Source organism: Typopeltis vanoorti, chromosome 11 (genome assembly GCF_054136105.1).
Source record: "Typopeltis vanoorti isolate ZY-2024b chromosome 11, IOZ_Tvanoo_1.0, whole genome shotgun sequence".
Classification (NCBI taxonomy): Eukaryota; Metazoa; Arthropoda; class Arachnida; order Uropygi; family Thelyphonidae; genus Typopeltis; species Typopeltis vanoorti.
The window spans coordinates 128,004,780-128,023,444 of NC_143559.1; the positions used below are offsets into that span (position 1 = coordinate 128,004,780).

The 18,665-nt window shown below is 34.0% G+C and overlaps 1 protein-coding gene across 2 annotated transcripts in view; it reads right to left on the reverse strand.

Annotated features, from left to right (window-relative positions):
- The window catches only part of LOC150102038 (uncharacterized), a 266,372-nt gene that overhangs the window by 106,566 nt on the left and 141,141 nt on the right, over positions 1 to 18,665 (reverse strand). For both annotated transcript variants that reach the window (XM_090400132.1, XM_090400133.1), the window contains exon 8: positions 11,531 to 11,668. In XM_090400132.1, the coding sequence (XP_090256258.1) occupies positions 11,531 to 11,668 (138 nt within the window). The remainder of the gene's footprint in view (positions 1 to 11,530; positions 11,669 to 18,665) is intronic.

Sequence of the window (18,665 nt, forward strand, 5' to 3'; positions counted from 1 at the left end):
TTTTTCATAATTTTTAGCATAAGTCTTTATATACTTTATTAGGCATGATGAAATTTCCTGAGACCAGAGAGATCCTTCAGTTTCTGGCCAAACGAACATGTGGCTTATATTTTTATGAAAATCGTGGCAACCGAAATTATAAACATATAAATTTCGCTTATAATAAACTACCAATGTAGTAAGTTTAGGAAAGGCTAAAGCTTTTTCTAAGTCGAAAGAAAATACAAAAACTTTTTCGGATGCTGTCATTCCATCTGCAGCCATATGACTATGAGCCTGTCCAGCCTCTTATGAGCGTCATTTTCAAGTTTTGCCATCCGAATTCCCTCACTATCCGAAGAGTGTATTTTTATTTGCAAAGAATCACAAGTTTGGTATGTATCTTTAGACAGTTGCTTGAAATGTAAATTTTAAATATTTTTGTCTTGGATTGTGAGCTCTTGTATAGTGACTAGTGTAGGCGGGAAATGAGTCTATATAACACGTGTGTCATCGATTTTATTGCCTGGAACATGGAGACTGCGATGATCAATCAAAGATGAAACTTGTTCTTTACAACAACAGTCATATATTTGTCCGTCACTTATCTGATAAGTATCCTTAAAATATTTTTTGCAAACATAAATATCATTTTTTTCAGCTATTTCTAAAATAATACGTGAAAGAATGTGATCTTGGCATTTTACTGTTATCCTTCTGGTACCTTCTTTTTATTTCGTTAACTTTAATCATCGTCATCATGCGTATCAAGGATTTCAGCAGCCTAGCATGGCCTGTTCCGGCCTTAGAAGTCATCGTTGAATCATTTAAGAGGACGTCCTGGTTTTCTTTTTCCTAATGGCTTGTACTTTAAGGCTTGTTTTGGTAATCTTTCTGTTTTCATTCTTTGAACGTGTTCCATCCATTTATGTTTATATTTTTTAATTTTTTCTATTACTGGTTCTTGGTTTAATTCTTTCATAATATCTTTGTTTCTTTTGTGATCAAATAGGGTATATTTTGCAGTTTTTCTCATAAACTTCATTTCTGCTGTTGTTAATCTTTGTTTGTCTTTTTGTTTTATTGTCCAGATTTCGCTTCCATACATTAAGACCGGTAGGGCTAATGTATTGCATACTTTTAGCCTGGTTTGTTTTTGAACTAGGTTTGGTTTAAATATAGTTAATTACACCTGTTATTTTTAAATATTTTGCAATTTTTACGTTTATATCTTTTTCATATGTGATCGTACATCCTAGGTAGTTAAATGAATTCACCTGTTCTAAGATCTTGTTATCTATTACTATTTTAGTTCTTGCTGGATCTTGTCCTTTAAAGGCCATAGTTTTTGATTTTTCCGTTGATATTATCATACCATAATCTTTTGGATATCTCATTTAGATCTAAAATAGCTTTCTGTAAGTTATCTTCAGAATTTGTAATTATTATTTGGTCGTCAGCAAAGAGGAGAGTGTTTAAGTTAACTTTAGGAGAAAGTTTAATTCCTTGATGTAAATTTTTATTCCATTTAAGTAGATATTAGAAAGAGTTGCTGAGAGGGGACATCACTGTCAGACCCCTTGGTTTATCTCTCTCGTATGTGATAGCTCGTGATTTAATCTTATTTGTATTTGATTATTTTCATTATATACTTGTGATAACTTTTAGGATATTATTTGGTATTTGTCTTTCTTTTAACTTTGTCAAATGCTTTTTCAAAGTCAATAAATGCAATATGTGTTTCTAAATTATATTATCTTCTTTTCTCTATTATTAATTTTAGGCAAACGGCCGGGTCTATACATGATCGTCCTTTTCTAAATCCATTCTGTACTTCTAGAATAAAGTTTTCGGAATATTTCATTAGTTTGTTATTTAAGATTCTGCTATATATTTTGTAACAGGAATTTAGCATACTGATACCTCTATAGTTTTTAGGGTCATCTCTATTACCTTTCTTAAATATACCAGTTGAGTAAATTTTATTTAAAAATAATAAGTCTTTCTTTGAATATTGTTCCTGCATATTTATATAGTTCTGAACCTAGCTTATCTTCTCCAGGTGATTTTCCATTTCTTGTTTCATTCAGGCTGATTTCTAATTCTTCTTCAGTTATTTCATTTTCGTTAATTGTTTGCCAGTTGTCTTTTTTAAAATATTTGTCTGTCCACAGTTCTGTGTAGTAATTTAGAAATTCTTCTAATTTCAATTCAGTATTTAATTTTATGTTTTCTTTGGTATCTGCATTTAAGTGTTTCAAAATCTTATATGCATTGGGTCTATTTTATATAAATCATGTTCTAAATTAGAAACAAATTTATTCCATGATTCTCTATGTCTTTTTCTGACTTCTCTTTTAGCTATGGCTCTTATTCTTTTATATTCTATTTCATCTTCTAATCTTTTACTGCTTAACCATTTGTGATAGGCTTCTTTTTTCTTTTTGATCATTTCTTTCATTGTATCATTGCAGATCTTCAGTTTTTTTCCTTTTATTGAATTTTTTGGTCTTTCCTAAACTTTCATTTGCTGCTGCATTTAGTATCGTTTTTATATTAAGCCATTCTATTTCTATTTCTTCATTTTGTCTAGATATTGGTTAATTCCTTGTTCATATAGCCATTGTACATTTGTGTCATTCAATAGTCTAGTTTTATAAACAAATGTTTCAATTTTTCTTTCTGTTCTTGTTACTTGTAGCCATTTAGGTGGTAATCTTAATTTTATTTTAACAAGGAAGTGGTCACTGCTTATTTCATATCCTCTGTGAACTCTAACATCTGGTGAAAATTTTGATGTCTTTTCATTTAATATGAAGTAATCTAACATTGATTTTCATCCTCTAGCTGCCCAAGTATATTTATGTATGTCTTTATGTTTACAGAAGGAATTCATTATTTTTAGGTTATCATAAACTACAAAGTCAATCAATTTTTTATCATTTCTGTTTAGAGTGTGTTCTCCATGTATTTCTATATTATTATTAATTTTCGTGTTTCCAATTCTTGCATTTAAGTCTCCTGCTAAAATTATGTAATCATTTTTATTTATTTTATTATATATGTTCTGTAGCTGATTATAAAAATCAATATTATCCTGTTCTCTTCCCTCTTCTGGGGCATATAAACCAATTATTGTTAAATAGCCTCTATCTATTTTTATTCTAGCTTCTATTATTCTTTCATTCCATAATTTATAATGTTTTAACTGTTTTGAAAGGGAGTTACGAATCCAAATCATGACTCCTGCTCGTGCTCTTTGGTCTCTGTCGACTCCACTGTATATCACATTAAAATTTTCAGTTCTCATAGTTCCTTTTAATTTCTTTTTTGTTTCAGTGATTACTGATATTTTAAAATTTCTTTCATTTAATAACTGGTCTAATTCTATTTCTTTATATGCTATTCCTCTTACATTCCAGTTTGCTATGTGTATTATATTTTGTCGTTTCCATTTTTGTTTTACCTTTTCCATTCCAGGGTCGTTTCCCATAGATTCAATCCAATTATCTTTTTCTGTCAGCTTACAAGTAAGATTATGTTCTCCATGTCAGGGGACTAGCCTGACGATGGAATAGTTCAGTGGTAGGGCTGCTACCTTAAGGCTTTTGGAACTAGCATTCTTCCAAATTTAAACCCATAGGAGGAATAGGATATATTGAAGGGGAAAGAGTAGATTATAAAAGAATTATAGTAAGGTTTATAGAGAGGGCATAGTTGTAAGGCCAGAAATGAAAAGACCCCATGGCCCTCGAGTACTCTAATAGCATAAGGGTCATAAAATAAGAAGAGTTGGCTGATAAGGCCTTATAGGAAAGATTAAAGTAAGTGGATCCTCCTCAAAGTAGAAGGAGAGGATAGATCCAGCTAGGGGTCCATGGGAGTGCCGCTTCCCTTACAATCAAGATGATTGTTCCTTATGGCCCTGTTGGTCCACGAGTCCTTATTCAGTATATTCGAACCACCCCACCATATATATACACATGCACGCACACATGGTGGGCTCCCCTATCCACCATCCAGGGGACGCGCTCTCTAGGGGTTACAGGGTCCCCGAGAGGTTAACTTTAATACAACCTCTTAAAAAAATATTTTGCTCAAGTTGACTGTCTAAATTATAAAATGCCTCCATGGCAACTTCTCTTTCATCCAAAGTAATTTTTTCATTGCACTTCAGACGACATCGACATATTACATCTACAAATGTTTTTGTAGGTATTAAATTTCCCTTCTATTTCTGTATTCCAAACCTTTTATTCTTCTATGTTTTTGGACATTTCGAGCCCATTTATCAGGATTACAACTTCTTTTCTGCCCAATCGAATTATTTGTTGTAATGTTTTCACTGCTACAATCAGATGACAAATCTGAAGAAATACATAAACGTTTTCTTGAGTCGAGCTTTCTGCTAATAAATCGTATTGAAGAACCATCAGATTCATCATTTTCCACATCCAAATAATTATTATTAGTCTCATCCATCTTGATATTATAACCGTATAATTTTTCTTTTTTCTAAAAACAACTGACACTAAAATTCACAAGTACTTACTTCTGCGACAGTTAGACTGTAACTGATTAATTATTTTACTTTTTTGTGATGAGACAGCACTAAACAATTTACCATTATCATTAAGTACTTGCTTCTGCGTTTGAATTGCATTATTACAACGATTTACATTAGCATATGGAATTAATTAGATTGGCTTCTGAAATAAATTATTTATTATTCGATGGCCAACAAGTTAATCCTTATTATTAGAGAAATTTATTATGAATATAAAAAGTTAAGAGTCAATCTAATTTAGTGCTGTGACACTAAAATTTAAAAAAATTCAAAAAAGTAGAGTTAATCGATTTGGCTTGTGAATGGCTCATATAGCAGGAAAGATTAACTATAAACTATCAGTTGTGTTTCAACAGTGCAAAACTACAAGTTACATCAAGCTTGAAAATACTGCAAAGGATTTTTATTCATCATAAATGTGAAAATATACAGGAAAAAGTTTTCACATCAAAGCAAATACATGCTAAATAAAGAGTAACTTATGATCAGTGTTGGAGAAATTATTCTCAAGAATCTGTTTAAAAAACTTACATCAAGGGTGAAAGCAATACATGTTTTTGTTAAAGTATGATTCCAGCTAAAATTACAGCCAAAGCTTTCAAGAGTGAGTATTCCAAGATGATTTCCTTCAGCTAGCATGAACATGTAATTACAGTATCTTCATATAACATGAAATTTTTGTATCAAAGGAGGGGGCATCAATGCCACAACTGACAGTAGGCAGCACAGCAAGTAATGCTCCTAGATGTGTGAATATCTCATCCAACACTACTGAAGGTTATGTTCAACTGCATTACTGTAAATATCCTATACGGGAAGGAGGAAGCTGATATCACAAGCAGCATGCCTCTTCTCCTATCCTATCTATCCTTCCTAAAAATACTGCATCCTTTACATTACCAGTTAGTATGTCTGATTCTGATAGCCAGGTCTCACTAACAGCTACAATCTGAGGTACCACCATAGTGACCAAGGCAACAAATTCTACCCCATTCTTTCTGATACTCCTAGCATTCATGTACAGACATAATAATCTACCAGCATGTTCTTTTGTATACTCTTGTCTGCAGTCTGCATAACACAGTTGGACAACTTTCGGATCACTGATCTTCTCTAGTGCCTTATATAAAGAGACAGAGTTAATCATATCTGATGGGTCCGAACCAGATGAACACAAAATCAAATCATTTTAAATCATTTCCATTAAAATGCCCATTCCCATCATTAACAATGCCACCGTCTCATCGTTCCATTATATTTTAGTTTCCCTGAATCTCTGTGTTAAGTCTCATACCATTTATTAATTTTTTCAAGACTCCTGACACCAAATGCATTCAAGTGTAGGCCATCCCTCTTATACAAATCCAATCTTTCCTCAAACTCACATCCAAAAACTCATATCGATTCCTTCTACACAATCTATGCATCGAATCATCATAGCCCTTCTTAATTCGTTTTTATCATACTGAGATAATATACTTACGATTTTCACTTTCTCACTCTTACTTCTTCTAACAACCTATTCATATCCTCTCTCATATTGAACTTATCACTAGTTAAATCATTAGTACCTACTCCAATTGCTATCTTGTTTGCTTTTCTTTTCTGATTTTGAATTGCATGTGCTAAATTTTTAATTTTTGCTCCAAGAAAACTTGAAGTTATAACCTACTCATCAACAGCATGCTTTATGATAGAGTTACCATACTAAATAATATCCTTTTTTACAATCAACATTACTTATCTGATCTTTGTTACTTACTAACTTACTTGATTCCATACTTTGTCGTTTCTTATTTTGCTGCTTAATTTTCTTATCCTCTGTATGTTCAATTCAAATGGCTGTTGATGTTCTACAATTCCCACACCATCTCTCTAATAATCTGCTACAACTTTGCTATTTTGGAGGTTAACTGATTTTCAATAACCTCCTCAATATATTCAATATCCACCTTTAGTGGAGCAAGTCTTCTTATTCTCAACTTCACTACTCTTCTTAGGGTTACATTTTTGTGCGTTTTTGGCACCATTTTAAACTATATTTAATATTGCAATATCTTAACAAAAACATGTTAAACTAATTCTCTAAGAGAAAAACACAATAAAACAGATAAAAATCACCAATTTTACAAGAGCATTAAATTCAACAACCAATCACAATGTAGTCTCGAACCTGGTAGTTTGATAACCAGATCGAGTTACCAAACTAGATTAGTCCCACCAGTATGAATTTCAATGCTGAAAAATTACACTCCTGTCTTATTTCTCACAAGAATGATCTCGCTATCTTTCCCTTTAACAAAACTCATATCTCCAAAGAAGATCAGGTCTTTTTTTGGCCTGACTTACACTTCCACTTTCTTGGCATAAACATCACAACACAGCATACAAAAAATCAGTGTCATCAAGAAAATTTTCAGTACTGAGACCATGTTTTTAGACATATGAGTTTAATAAAATAAACAAATATAATCCAACAAGTTTTGTAAGTCAGACTTACATCATTCAGTGGTAATAGCAAAAGTTATACACATAAAATACTAGAATCAATTAACTAAACAAAGCAGATATCAGAACTTCACAAATGGTACATAGAAACAAGTAACCAGAATAAAAAAAAAAAACATTAAATTAATTATTCTATATCTACGGGAACAATGCTAGTTGATGCTGTTACATTCTCTAATGTGGCACATGTTATATCCTAGATCTGTGATAGTTAATTTTTAAAGAAAGCAGACCAAACTTGGTATAGGAATAAATCTTGATTTTTGTTACACTGTGTGGGGATCTGCAGCATTTCAAAGGCTTCTTTAAACTTTCTTGTAAAACAATTATTACAAAGCCTCAGCTGTTTCCATCATCATCAAATTTCTGCCATGTACCCTCAAGAGGTGTACAGGATATGACAGTACTACATGAAAAAAAATTACATCATTGCTAACTTCCTATCTACAATTTTCCTCCAAATCAGTCTGTTACTTGTCAAGACTCCAACATTAACAGATCTTATATATCTATCGTCTAAAGCACTTTGTACCGTATCAATCCACCTATATCTTGGTCTTCCTCTGGGTCGTTTTCCTGCCAACCTGGCAGAGAACACTTGTTTTGCTAATCTTTCCTCTCCCATTCTATTTAAGTGACCATACCATCTGAGATTAGCTCTGCTAACACATTCCTGGATGCTGACAATGTCAAGTTCTTTCCTAATATCCTCATTTTTAATATGATATTGCCATTGATGCCATCTGTTCACGCCTCTAATCTTTCTCAGGACTCTAATGTCTGCGGTCTCTAGTCTTTCGTCAAGTGTTTTACTTCTGACCTAGCTCTCAGATCCATAAGTTAAAACTGGTTTGAACACTGTCTTGTATACAGCTAATTTAGTGTTCCGACTAATTTCTTTCTTATTCCATATGAATTTATTCAATTGACTTCCCGCCATACCAGCTTTGCTGATTCTGTTGTCTATTTCTATATTTAATTTACCATCTCCAGTAAAAATCGTGCCTAAGTAGCTGAAATGTTTTACTTGTTCCACAGGTTCTCCATTCACAACGATTCTGCCTATTTTCATTGTCTTTTTATTGCTGACCTTCATACCATATCTATTACAACAGCTATTCAATTTAGTCAGAGAATCTTGCAGACTTGTAGCGGATTTATTTAGAAGTATAACATCATCTCCGCATAAAGCAAAGAGCTGACATTAACATCTCCAATTTTGATATCATGTTTAATACCACATTCCTTCATAATGTGATCCATATAGATAATGAATAACAGAGGAGATAATGTACATCCTTGTCTCACACCAGATTTAACATTAAACCATCTTCCTGTACTTCCTTCAATTCTAACTGCTGACTTACAACTCAAATAAAGACTAAGTATTGCTTGATATAATGCCCCATTGAAACTATATTTGTCAATTGAATGGCTTCTCTCTTGGCACCTTGTCATATGCCTTTTCCAAATCGACAAAACTTAAATACAGATCTTTGTTGTATTCCCATGCTTTCTTGACTATTTGTCGTAAAGTGAAGATCTGATCCTGACAGCCTCTATTTGGCCTGAATCCAGCTTGTTCTTCACCAAGCTTTTCTTCCACAATTCTTCTCAACCGTTTCTCAAGTATACTTGCATAGATCTTGCCAGGAACACTCAGTAGGGAAATAATTCTGTAATTCTCACATTCAGTTTTATTTCCCTTTTTATATAGGTACTATGAGAGCTCTACTCCAATCATCAGGAATTCGTCCCTCTGTCCAGGCTTTCTGAACTATGCAATGCAGCCACTGTAAGACTTTTATAACACCGTACTTCAGCATTTCTGGTCGAATATCATCTACTCCTGCTGCCTTTCCACATTTCAAGCCTTTGATGGCTTTTTCTACTTCAAGTATGGATATGTATTGCTGACTGCATGCCTGGTCAGTGTTTTTTTATCACTGTGCTGTCATCACTGCTTGTTTCATTTAGCAGTTTTTCAAAGTAATTACTCCATACTTCAAGGATATCTTTTTCTCCTGTTTTCATGTCACCTTTATCATCTCTAACTTCTTTTACAGCACTCTTTCCTCCATTCCTAAGCTTCTTCAACAACCTCCAGAATATTTTCCACCTTCTTGATATTTATTTTCTATATTCTTGCCAAAGTCCTCCCATGACTTTTGTTTAGCTAGTTTTACACACTGTTTAGCTTTCTTACATTTGTCTGTGTATTCTGTAAGAGCAAAAGCTTTAGATCCCCAACAAGGACCAACTTTTCCTTTTTCATTGTGTCAGTTGCTTTTTCTAAAGCCACAAAAAATTTCTCCACTTCTACCTTAGTAGAACCTTCTGTGGGACCATAGGCACAAATAAGTCTCATTGTCCAGTTCCCCATTCTCATATTTGCCCACATTACTCTACTTGAGACTGACTGCCATTCAAGAAGATTAGTCTCGTATTTTATGTTGAATACTATGGCTACTCCTTCTTTTCCTTGATTATCATTGCCTGAATATAACATTTTGTATTTATTGCTCAGAAAGATCTCACCAGTTTTGGTCTTTTTTGTTTCAGTCACCCCTATTATGTCGATCTGGTACTTATCTAATTCCTCAGCTAGCTCCATTTCTTTGCCATTCAGGCTTCTTACGTTGATAGTACCGATCTTTAACTCTGGTTATGTTGAGTTGGGGTTTGTTTTCAGATTTGTTCCAGTAGCTGACTTTTCGCTGTTCGCCCTGGTTCCCTGGTGAAAACAACGGGGGCCTTGTTTAACCGAGCGACGCCCCAGCCGGAATGAAATTTTGTCATGTTGTACCATCATTTTTTATTTTGGTTTAACCAATAAGAATACAATTTGGTCGGCTAAATCCCAAATTGCCAGCCCATCCTCGTTCGTTCAGTATCAAAGTAAATACCTAACAGGGTGCACCACGAGAAGGTGAGGATTGGACATTAGGTCAGAAGCCCTGGTCGGTTCTCCGCATTCCTTTAAAGGCTATGTGGAGGTCTCCTCTCAGTTATACAGCTTTGACCCTTAAGCATCCCCAGCTGTTTCCAATAAAAAGAAATATAAATTTCATTAAAAAAAGTTAACTGTTAAAAGATACTTTTTTTTTTGCATTTTTGTGGGATTGTGAGCTAGTGGGATGTAGGTATCTTGAAGAATAATATCCATTTTTCAATTATATTCTATGGTATTAAGGACAACTATGGCATTATCCTTATCAGCTCTGGTGATGACAATACTTTTTTCTTTCTGGAACTTTATGAGAGCAGCAAGTTGACCAGAAGATAAATTACTTTTTTGGAGGAAACAACTGGGAGAGGATATTGGTGACATCAAGTCTGATGTTGTTGGCTATATCCGGAGCTAAGTGACAGACTACACATCTTATGTTGTATATTTCTTTATTAGTGTATTTAGAAAATGAAATATTCTTTTCAAGCTCTAACGTGAACTTTATTTTTTGGTGGAAGGAATTTATTTTTGTAAGGAAATCAAATAAGGTAGTTTCTGTGCCTTTCCAAATTATGGAAACATCATCTATGTATCTCCACCAAACCAACAGCTTTGGATTTACTTTGGAAAGGATGTCAGCTTCTAGTTTTTCCATGAACAGATCAGCAGAGGGAGGTGATAAGGGACTGCCCATGGCTAAGCCATCAAGTTGTTCATAAATTGTGTTATTCACTTTGAAATATTCAATTTGAGGCAATGGTGAAAAAGCTGACTGTGTCATATGGATAAAGATTTTCTATGATCTTGATAACTTCTTCAACAGGTACATTGGTGACTATTTTATTTCATTACAAAAATAAATTCCTTCTATCAAAAAATAAAGTTCACGTTAGAGCTTGAAAAGAATAACCAATTGCCCTTTCTAGATACACTAATAAAGAAACAAGAGAATGGACAAATCCAGCTCACAATCTATCGAAAACCAACAGACACTGGACATTACCTGCACTTCAAATCGTCTCACCATATTCTGCAAAAACTCAGCATAATACATATGCTTAAAAATAGAGCGACCAATATTATCTCAGAAGAAAAAGATTTCCTTGATGAACTCACTCTCATATCTCAAACATTAGTAAACAACGTTACCCAAAAAATATAATCAAAAAGATTCTTTATAGAAACCATGCACAGCAACAACCTCCTGTCGGACAATATACATCGTCCAGTGTCATCCCTTATGCAGGCTCAATTTTAACAAAAATAGCCAGACTCATGAAGTCTTTCAACGTCAGAGTTGCTCTCAAACCTGTCAAAACTATGTGCCACATTTTAAGATCTCCTAAGATCTCCTAATTTGTGTATATCATTTATTAATATCTGGTCAACGAATAAAACCAAGAAAAAAGCTCAAGTTAAAATTTCCAACTATTTCTAGAAATGAAAGTCAAAGTTTAAAAAGACAGATTTATAATTAAATAATTAAACCAGCAATAATCTTACATCAATATTAGATAAAAACTTACTTAAAAAGAAACAATTCAAAATCTGTACAAAGAACATCAACTATAAAAGAAAGAAATGTATAGCTACTCCCATCTTTTTCATTATCACACTCTTCTTTGCCACTGTTTTTCAAAGATGTTTTTTCACTAATCCACCTACTGAAATCAAAGCAAAATTATTCAGTATTTAGTCACATTGAGACAAAACTATACTGTAATATGATTTATCTTCTCTTAAGAAATTACTCAACAAACTTAGAAAACAAAATGATGAACAAATTAATTTAGCAAGTTAAAGTTGAAATGATTGCACTTATTTTCAACTGTTCATTATGAGGAAGAATGAACTGTCAAGCAAAGTGATACGGAACAGTACAACTCTTCCAGATTTTCATGAAATCTTCTTTCTAGCTCTTCATATTTTCATCTTTTCAGATATATTATGCCATAAAAATCCCTGTGTTTTTGAAGAAATATAGTACAGGTAACCCTTGTATAATGCAGATGTTAGGTTCCACAGAAATGGCGTGTTATATAAATTGCGTTATGCGAGTCTCAGATCACATAGAAAAAAGTAGGGTTATGTTCCAAAATCATTTTTTTTTTAATTATATAAACAACAATGACATATTCAACAAAAAAAATATTTTTATTTAATTCAAGTAATTCATGTAAGTAAAGAAAACATATAAACTATGAAAAAAATACATAGTATAAAAATTAAAATTGTACTTAAACTTCATTGCACATAATGCATAAATGTTTTAGGTAAAATAAAATAGTGCATATTTTTTCATATTTTAATCTTTTGTAGCATGAGGATTTGAGGATTGGTTAATAAACACTAGATTTGTCATGTAATCACTTGATGCATTACTACAAAACAGTAGAGTAATAATTCTATCTTTGGAAACTTTGAATCAGGAGCTGATCTTTCATTTTTCCAAATATAGGTGCGTTTTTGCACTTTTTTCCAATATGACCCGGATTCATCCACATTGAACACCTGGTCTGCACTATAAATGTTTATAAACTTTGAGAGTTTTTTATTTAATAAGATTTCCATCCATAGGAATTTTCTTTTGAGGTGCAATCTTCTATCGAAATCATTCAAGATTTTTCCATTTTTCCATTAGAATATCGCGTACATGAGCAATGCACTTTGCACTTATTGCTGACCCTGCAATAAATACTTTCTCGGATTTTATGTTCATTTTGTTTGATTGTTCGAATTGTTGATTCATTTAAATTCATTCAAAGTCCCAGATCAAGATGTAGGTGGACTGATGCAGTAAGTGCCTTAGAAGACAGAAATATAAAATCTGATAATACAGGAATGTTTACAGATAACATACTAATCTGGAAGAAAATAGTTGATAGGAAGTTTGTAATGATGATAGTACTATATGAAATGTTATATAAGATCCTGCACTCACCCCCCAAGGATATATGTCAGAAATTTGATGATGATGATGATACTTGTGTGTGTGTGTGTGTGTGTGAGAGAGAAAGCAGCCAACTTAACATCAGATTGCATCTATGCATTATGAATATACGGTATGCTCCCTTCTTCAGCATGTATCATGCCATCCATTCTTTAAGTGTCGTCCCCTAAAAGAAGGGTTGGCAAATATGTCAGTGAACATTTTTCTTTCTTTTGCTGCTCTGGAACATTTATGGTAATTCACACTAGTCCAGTCCTTGATGTCTTCAAACACCACATTCTCCTATGTCTAATCTCCCTCTTTTCCCATCCAGTTTCCCTTCTAATGTTAATTTCTGAATGCCTTTTTGTCTAGTTAGATGCCCAAAATATTTACATTTTCATTCATTGTTTTTTTTTTTTTTTTTGTTTTCTTTAAAAGATCTTCCTTTTTCATTTTCTCTGTCCATGATATTTCAACATTCTTCTGATGGTCTATATTTTGAAAGCTTCTCATTTTTTCTATGCTTCTTTATTTATGTCCAAGTTTCACTATTGTAAAGAAGGCTTGACAGACATAGCATTTTATTAATCTTTTTCTTGTTTCTATGTTAATGTCTCTGGATGGTAGAATAGTTTTCATATCAATAAAAGATTTTCTTACTATCTCTATTCTTTTTATTTCTTTATCCATCTGTAAACTTTTTGTTCCAAATATATAAAAGACTGAACCAGTTCATTTTTCTTTTGGTTAACAGTTATATTCAGTTTCTTATTTATTGGTTCTTTTGATATAAATATGCACTTTGTTTTCTTCAGGTTAATAATTAATCCCATGTCTAAGCTTTTAAATGATGTGATACCAGAGTATGTTCCGAGAGTTCGAAAAATAAATAGGGTAGGAGTCGAATGGATGTGTGATCTTATTGTGAAAGGGCATAAGGATGATGTGCATTATGAAAATTATAAGCAGCAGGCTAGAATAGTCACCACTATTGTATGGAAAGCAAAGTGAGTATGAAAAGAAACTCGTTCTGCGTGCTCACAAGAATTCTATCAATATGTTGCAAGTAAAAAAAAAAAAAAAAAAGAATGAATATGAATGAATAGCTCTTCTAAATGCAGATAGCATGAGGGTTACAGACACAGAGGAGGTTGTTCAACTAACGAGTTCCCATTCTGTTAAAAGCTATTAACCTGGTGTACGGGGCACTGTGCTCGTTGCTATCTCTTCACTGGATGAAGAAATTCAGGTGTATGAGGATGAGGTATTAGAGCTGTTGCACAAACTGAATAAGAATTCAGAAATAGAGAGTGATGGGATATTAGCACAGATGCTAAAAGAGTGTCCAGCTGAATTGGCCATTCCTTTGACCAGGCTGTTTAAAATATGAGTCTCAGAACAGGAAAGATACTGCAGGAATGGAAAGAATGTATGGTAATTCCATTGCATAAGGGTGGTGCAAAGACCGATATCCAACTATTGACCAATTAGTATCTCAAGAGTTGTGGTGAAGATTTTGAAAAAATTGGTTAGGGCTTGCATTCGAAAATAGGTTGACAGTGAATCTCTACTTTGTCATGAGCAACTTGGGTTTACTAAGGGACGGTCACACGTCAGCAACTTGCTCACATTCTATAACAACGTTACCATTGAACTAGACCAAGGGTCAGCAAATGTTTAAGACGGAAGAGCCAAATCTGTCCCTCACAACAATTTAAAAATTATTCGAGAGCCATAAATATATTTTTACAAATAAGGAAAATTTAAAGTAATATTATAGTAAATTTATAGTAATATATAACAAGTTATAATATTAATTATATCTTTATTAAATGAAGAAATTCAGGTATTCACCTGAATCAGTGTGATTCAGTGTGAGCAATGAGTTTGTATTTCCTTACAAAGTTTCTGTATGTCTGGTTTGTAACTAGTCGTTTTTAATTAAGGCATGATTCCAAGCTGGCATCAGTAATTTGGCTCCTCAATTTACATTTAATGAAATTCATGTTAGAAAACAATTGCTCACATAAATATGTAGACCAGATACTGAGAACACCGAATTCAAGTTTTTTCAACTCATGATACAAGTCCGGAAGACTATTCTAAGTATTCAAAATCATTTAGTCTGTCTTCTTCTGTGGTTCTTTTATATCAGTCTGCTTGCGCTGTGAAATCAGACTGCATTTTCTTTTTTCAGTTCTTCTACATTGCCTTGCCCAGAAGAGGAAGGCCATGCGCTCACTTATTAATCACTTTGCTGCTCTGAAAATGACCTCAGATGTCGAGGCACCCTAAAACCTAATCCTAATTAGTCACTTCGTTTGGCTGCCCTGCCAACCATGTGCTCAACCATCCCCTCCACTCCCTCTGTATACCCCCTCCACACTCACTTTCCCCTCCCTGACATCGCGCATCTAAGTGCCATGAAGTTTTGCAAGACCTATAAAACAAATGAAATCACCATTATGTGAATAAAATCCTTTAAAAATTTTATAAATGAAACTATGATAGTTTTATTTTCATTTTCAATTTTACTTCGGAGCACATGTATGTACCCAAAGAGCTGCATGTTGCTCGCGAGCCGCAGTTTGCTGACCCCTGAACTAGACAAAGGGAATGGATACACCATGATACTTTTGGATTTCGCTAAAGCTTTTGATAGAATACAGCATGTTAGACTGTTGCATAAATTGGAGAATATAGGTTTGGATTATAGAATATTAGCATGGATAAGAGGCTGACTGGCAGATATCAAAGGGTGGTATATGGGAAATGTGAGTGTGCAAGAGTTAAGGTGACCAGTGGTGTATCACAAGGATCAGTACTTGGTCCAGTTATTTAATCTATACATTACTGATATTGGGAAGGATTTGACAAGCAAAATACAGCTATTTGTTAATGATGAAAAGATATGTAGGGTAATCAGGAATGCTGCTGATATGCAGTACTTGCAGAATGATTTGAATAGCTTGAATTGTGGGCATGGGAAAACGGATGTCAGTAAATGTAAAGTCATGACTTTGGTATGATTAGACATCTAATGTCGTATTATATTGGTGGGATTAGGCTAGAAGAAACTGATGAGGCGAGGGATCTTGGAGTGGTAATAGATAGGAAGTTGAAGTTTAGGGGCCATGTGGCAAAGATTGCAAATACAACTCAAAAGATAATTGCAATGCTGAAACGAACGTTTCAATGTAAAGATAAAGATGTTATTTTGTCTCTTTATAAGGCCTTGATAAGACTTCACTTGAACTATTGTGTGCAGGTCTGGTCTCCTAGTTTCCATTGTGATTATGATTTACTGGAGAGAGTGCAAAGGAGTGTGTTAAAAATGATATCAGGATTATGGAATACTGATTATGAAGATAGATTGAGAATTTGTAGACTGCAGACAGTACCAAACAGGAGAAAGAGGGGTGATATGATTGAGACTTACAAACTTCTGTTTGATGGTAAGGAAAGGACAAGAGGGCATCCTTAGAAGCTGAGAATGAATGCCGCTAAGAAGGGTGAGGGCTAGATTTTTCTCGCCTAGGGTGGAGCGTGATTGGAATGGATTGCCATTGGATGTTGTGAGTGCAAGTAGTGTGAATGATTTAAGAATAAGTATGATAGCTGGTGCACATAGTATGTGGTCTCCCTCGATGAGTTGTCCCTCACTCCCTGGAGGTCTCTCTTAATAATAATAACTTACTAAGTTATTTTTTCTGAACCTGGTAAAATGATAAAATGGAACAAGAAACCAATCAGTTCTTAAAACATGGAAAGCAACTATACACAATGAGTGAATTTTGCCAAATGAAAGGTATTTCTAAAAAAAGACTGTTCTGTCTCATTATTTTCGATCTTCAAGTTTTAGAGATGAAAAACTGAAGTGGTTCATGACTAAAGTCATGTACTAAAGAAGCTTATCTCAGCATCTACATATTAACTGCCACAATTAGATTAGATATGCTATGAAATTCATATACAATGAATTAGTCACTACATTAATCATGGATATACAGTTCTCGCAGTCAAAATAGCATCGTTGTTGGAAGAGAAGAAAAGTCAAACACCTACTATATGATAGGGATTATTAATCTTCTTAGATACATGGACGTGCACACAAAGAAAGGATAAGCATTTTCTCCAAGTTTCAGTTTTCTCTTAACTCTAAAAGTTAGACATTTCAATGTAGGAGAAGTTTTAGAAGATTAATCAAAAGTACATCTGAAATTATTCAAAGGAGAGTACAACTTCATTTTGGACAACCTACCTACTAGTTGAAGACTAGAGCATTAACCACTCTACCAACCACGACATGTTTAGCCATCATGTAAACCACTGGTATGATATACGTGATATGATTTATATGATATGTTTGATATAACTTATGTCCTATGGCTGGCTGAATGGTTAAAAAATATATGCAAGGCATTTTTGATGACTATTCATCAAGATAAGAACTGAAATGCTGCAGGAAAGCACTCCATAAAACAACCTCACTACACAAATGAATGAAAGAAATCCATCCAGTTAATTTCAAAATATCTGATCGTTCAAGGATAAGACATTTCAGAGATTTCACATAGAAAAGATATTAGAATCCACGGACTTACCTGGCCAGTTTGCTCATCGACCTACCAAAGAGGGGAAAAAAACTATAATGCTATTACACAAGGTATTCCACCTAACCATGAACCATTTCGGCATTCAAATATAACATCTTTTTGAACATTTTGGCTTTGCAATAGATTTTCAACATTGCCTCAGCTTGTTAATATTTAGATCTAATCATTTGAACAGTGAACTTTAGACAGATAACAACACAAGAAGTAAATTGGATAGGATCAGAAAATCAACTTCCTGAGCTCTAACAGACTTATCCAATCATCCAAAACAACAGTTTTAATGGAGAATATATCCCATGTTGGAGTAAAGAAAGTGAGGAACTCCTAGCCAAATATGAGGAAACTGAAGATCCAGCTATTGCTAAGGGGCTCATATCAACCCTGGATAAAAACAGAAAGGAAAGATGGATCTCAACCATCAATGAACTCAATTTTGTCACATCTAGTCGGAGAAGCTGGTCACTTCTGAGAAAACTAGGTGGATCAGAGCCAACGACACACAAAACAACAGAGATAACTCCTGATCAAATGGCTAACCATTTATTGAAAACCTCCAAGATTCATCCCAGCTCTACCAGGAAAAGTGCTGTACAAGCTTCCATCAGACAAAACCTGAAGACGTAACCCGAGCTTCCTGAACTCATACACCCAATATCTTGGGAAGATGTACAAATAGCCTTAGAATGGCAAAGCTGCAGGAGCGGATGGTATACTCCCTGAGTTCCTAAAATATCATGGTCAACATGGCCAAACATGGCTGGCTGCCCTTTTTCTCAGAAATCATCATGACTGGTAAATTACCAAAGCTGTGGCGGGAAGCTAAAATAATTGCCGTGCCAAAACCAAGGAAAGATCCAAATGAAGTGAAAACCATACGACCTATCTCTTTGCTTTGCACCACCTTTATGCTCTTTGAAAGAATTCTCCTTAAAAGAATTTCACCACTCACTGAAAGAGCACTCACGACTGAACAAGCTGGCTTCAGGCCAGGAAGAAGTTGCTGTGACCAGGTCCTGGCCCTGACAACTCTAATTAAAGCAGGCTTCCAGAAGAAACTTAAATCTGGAGCCACTTTCATTGACCTAACATCTGCTTATGACACTGTCTAGATCA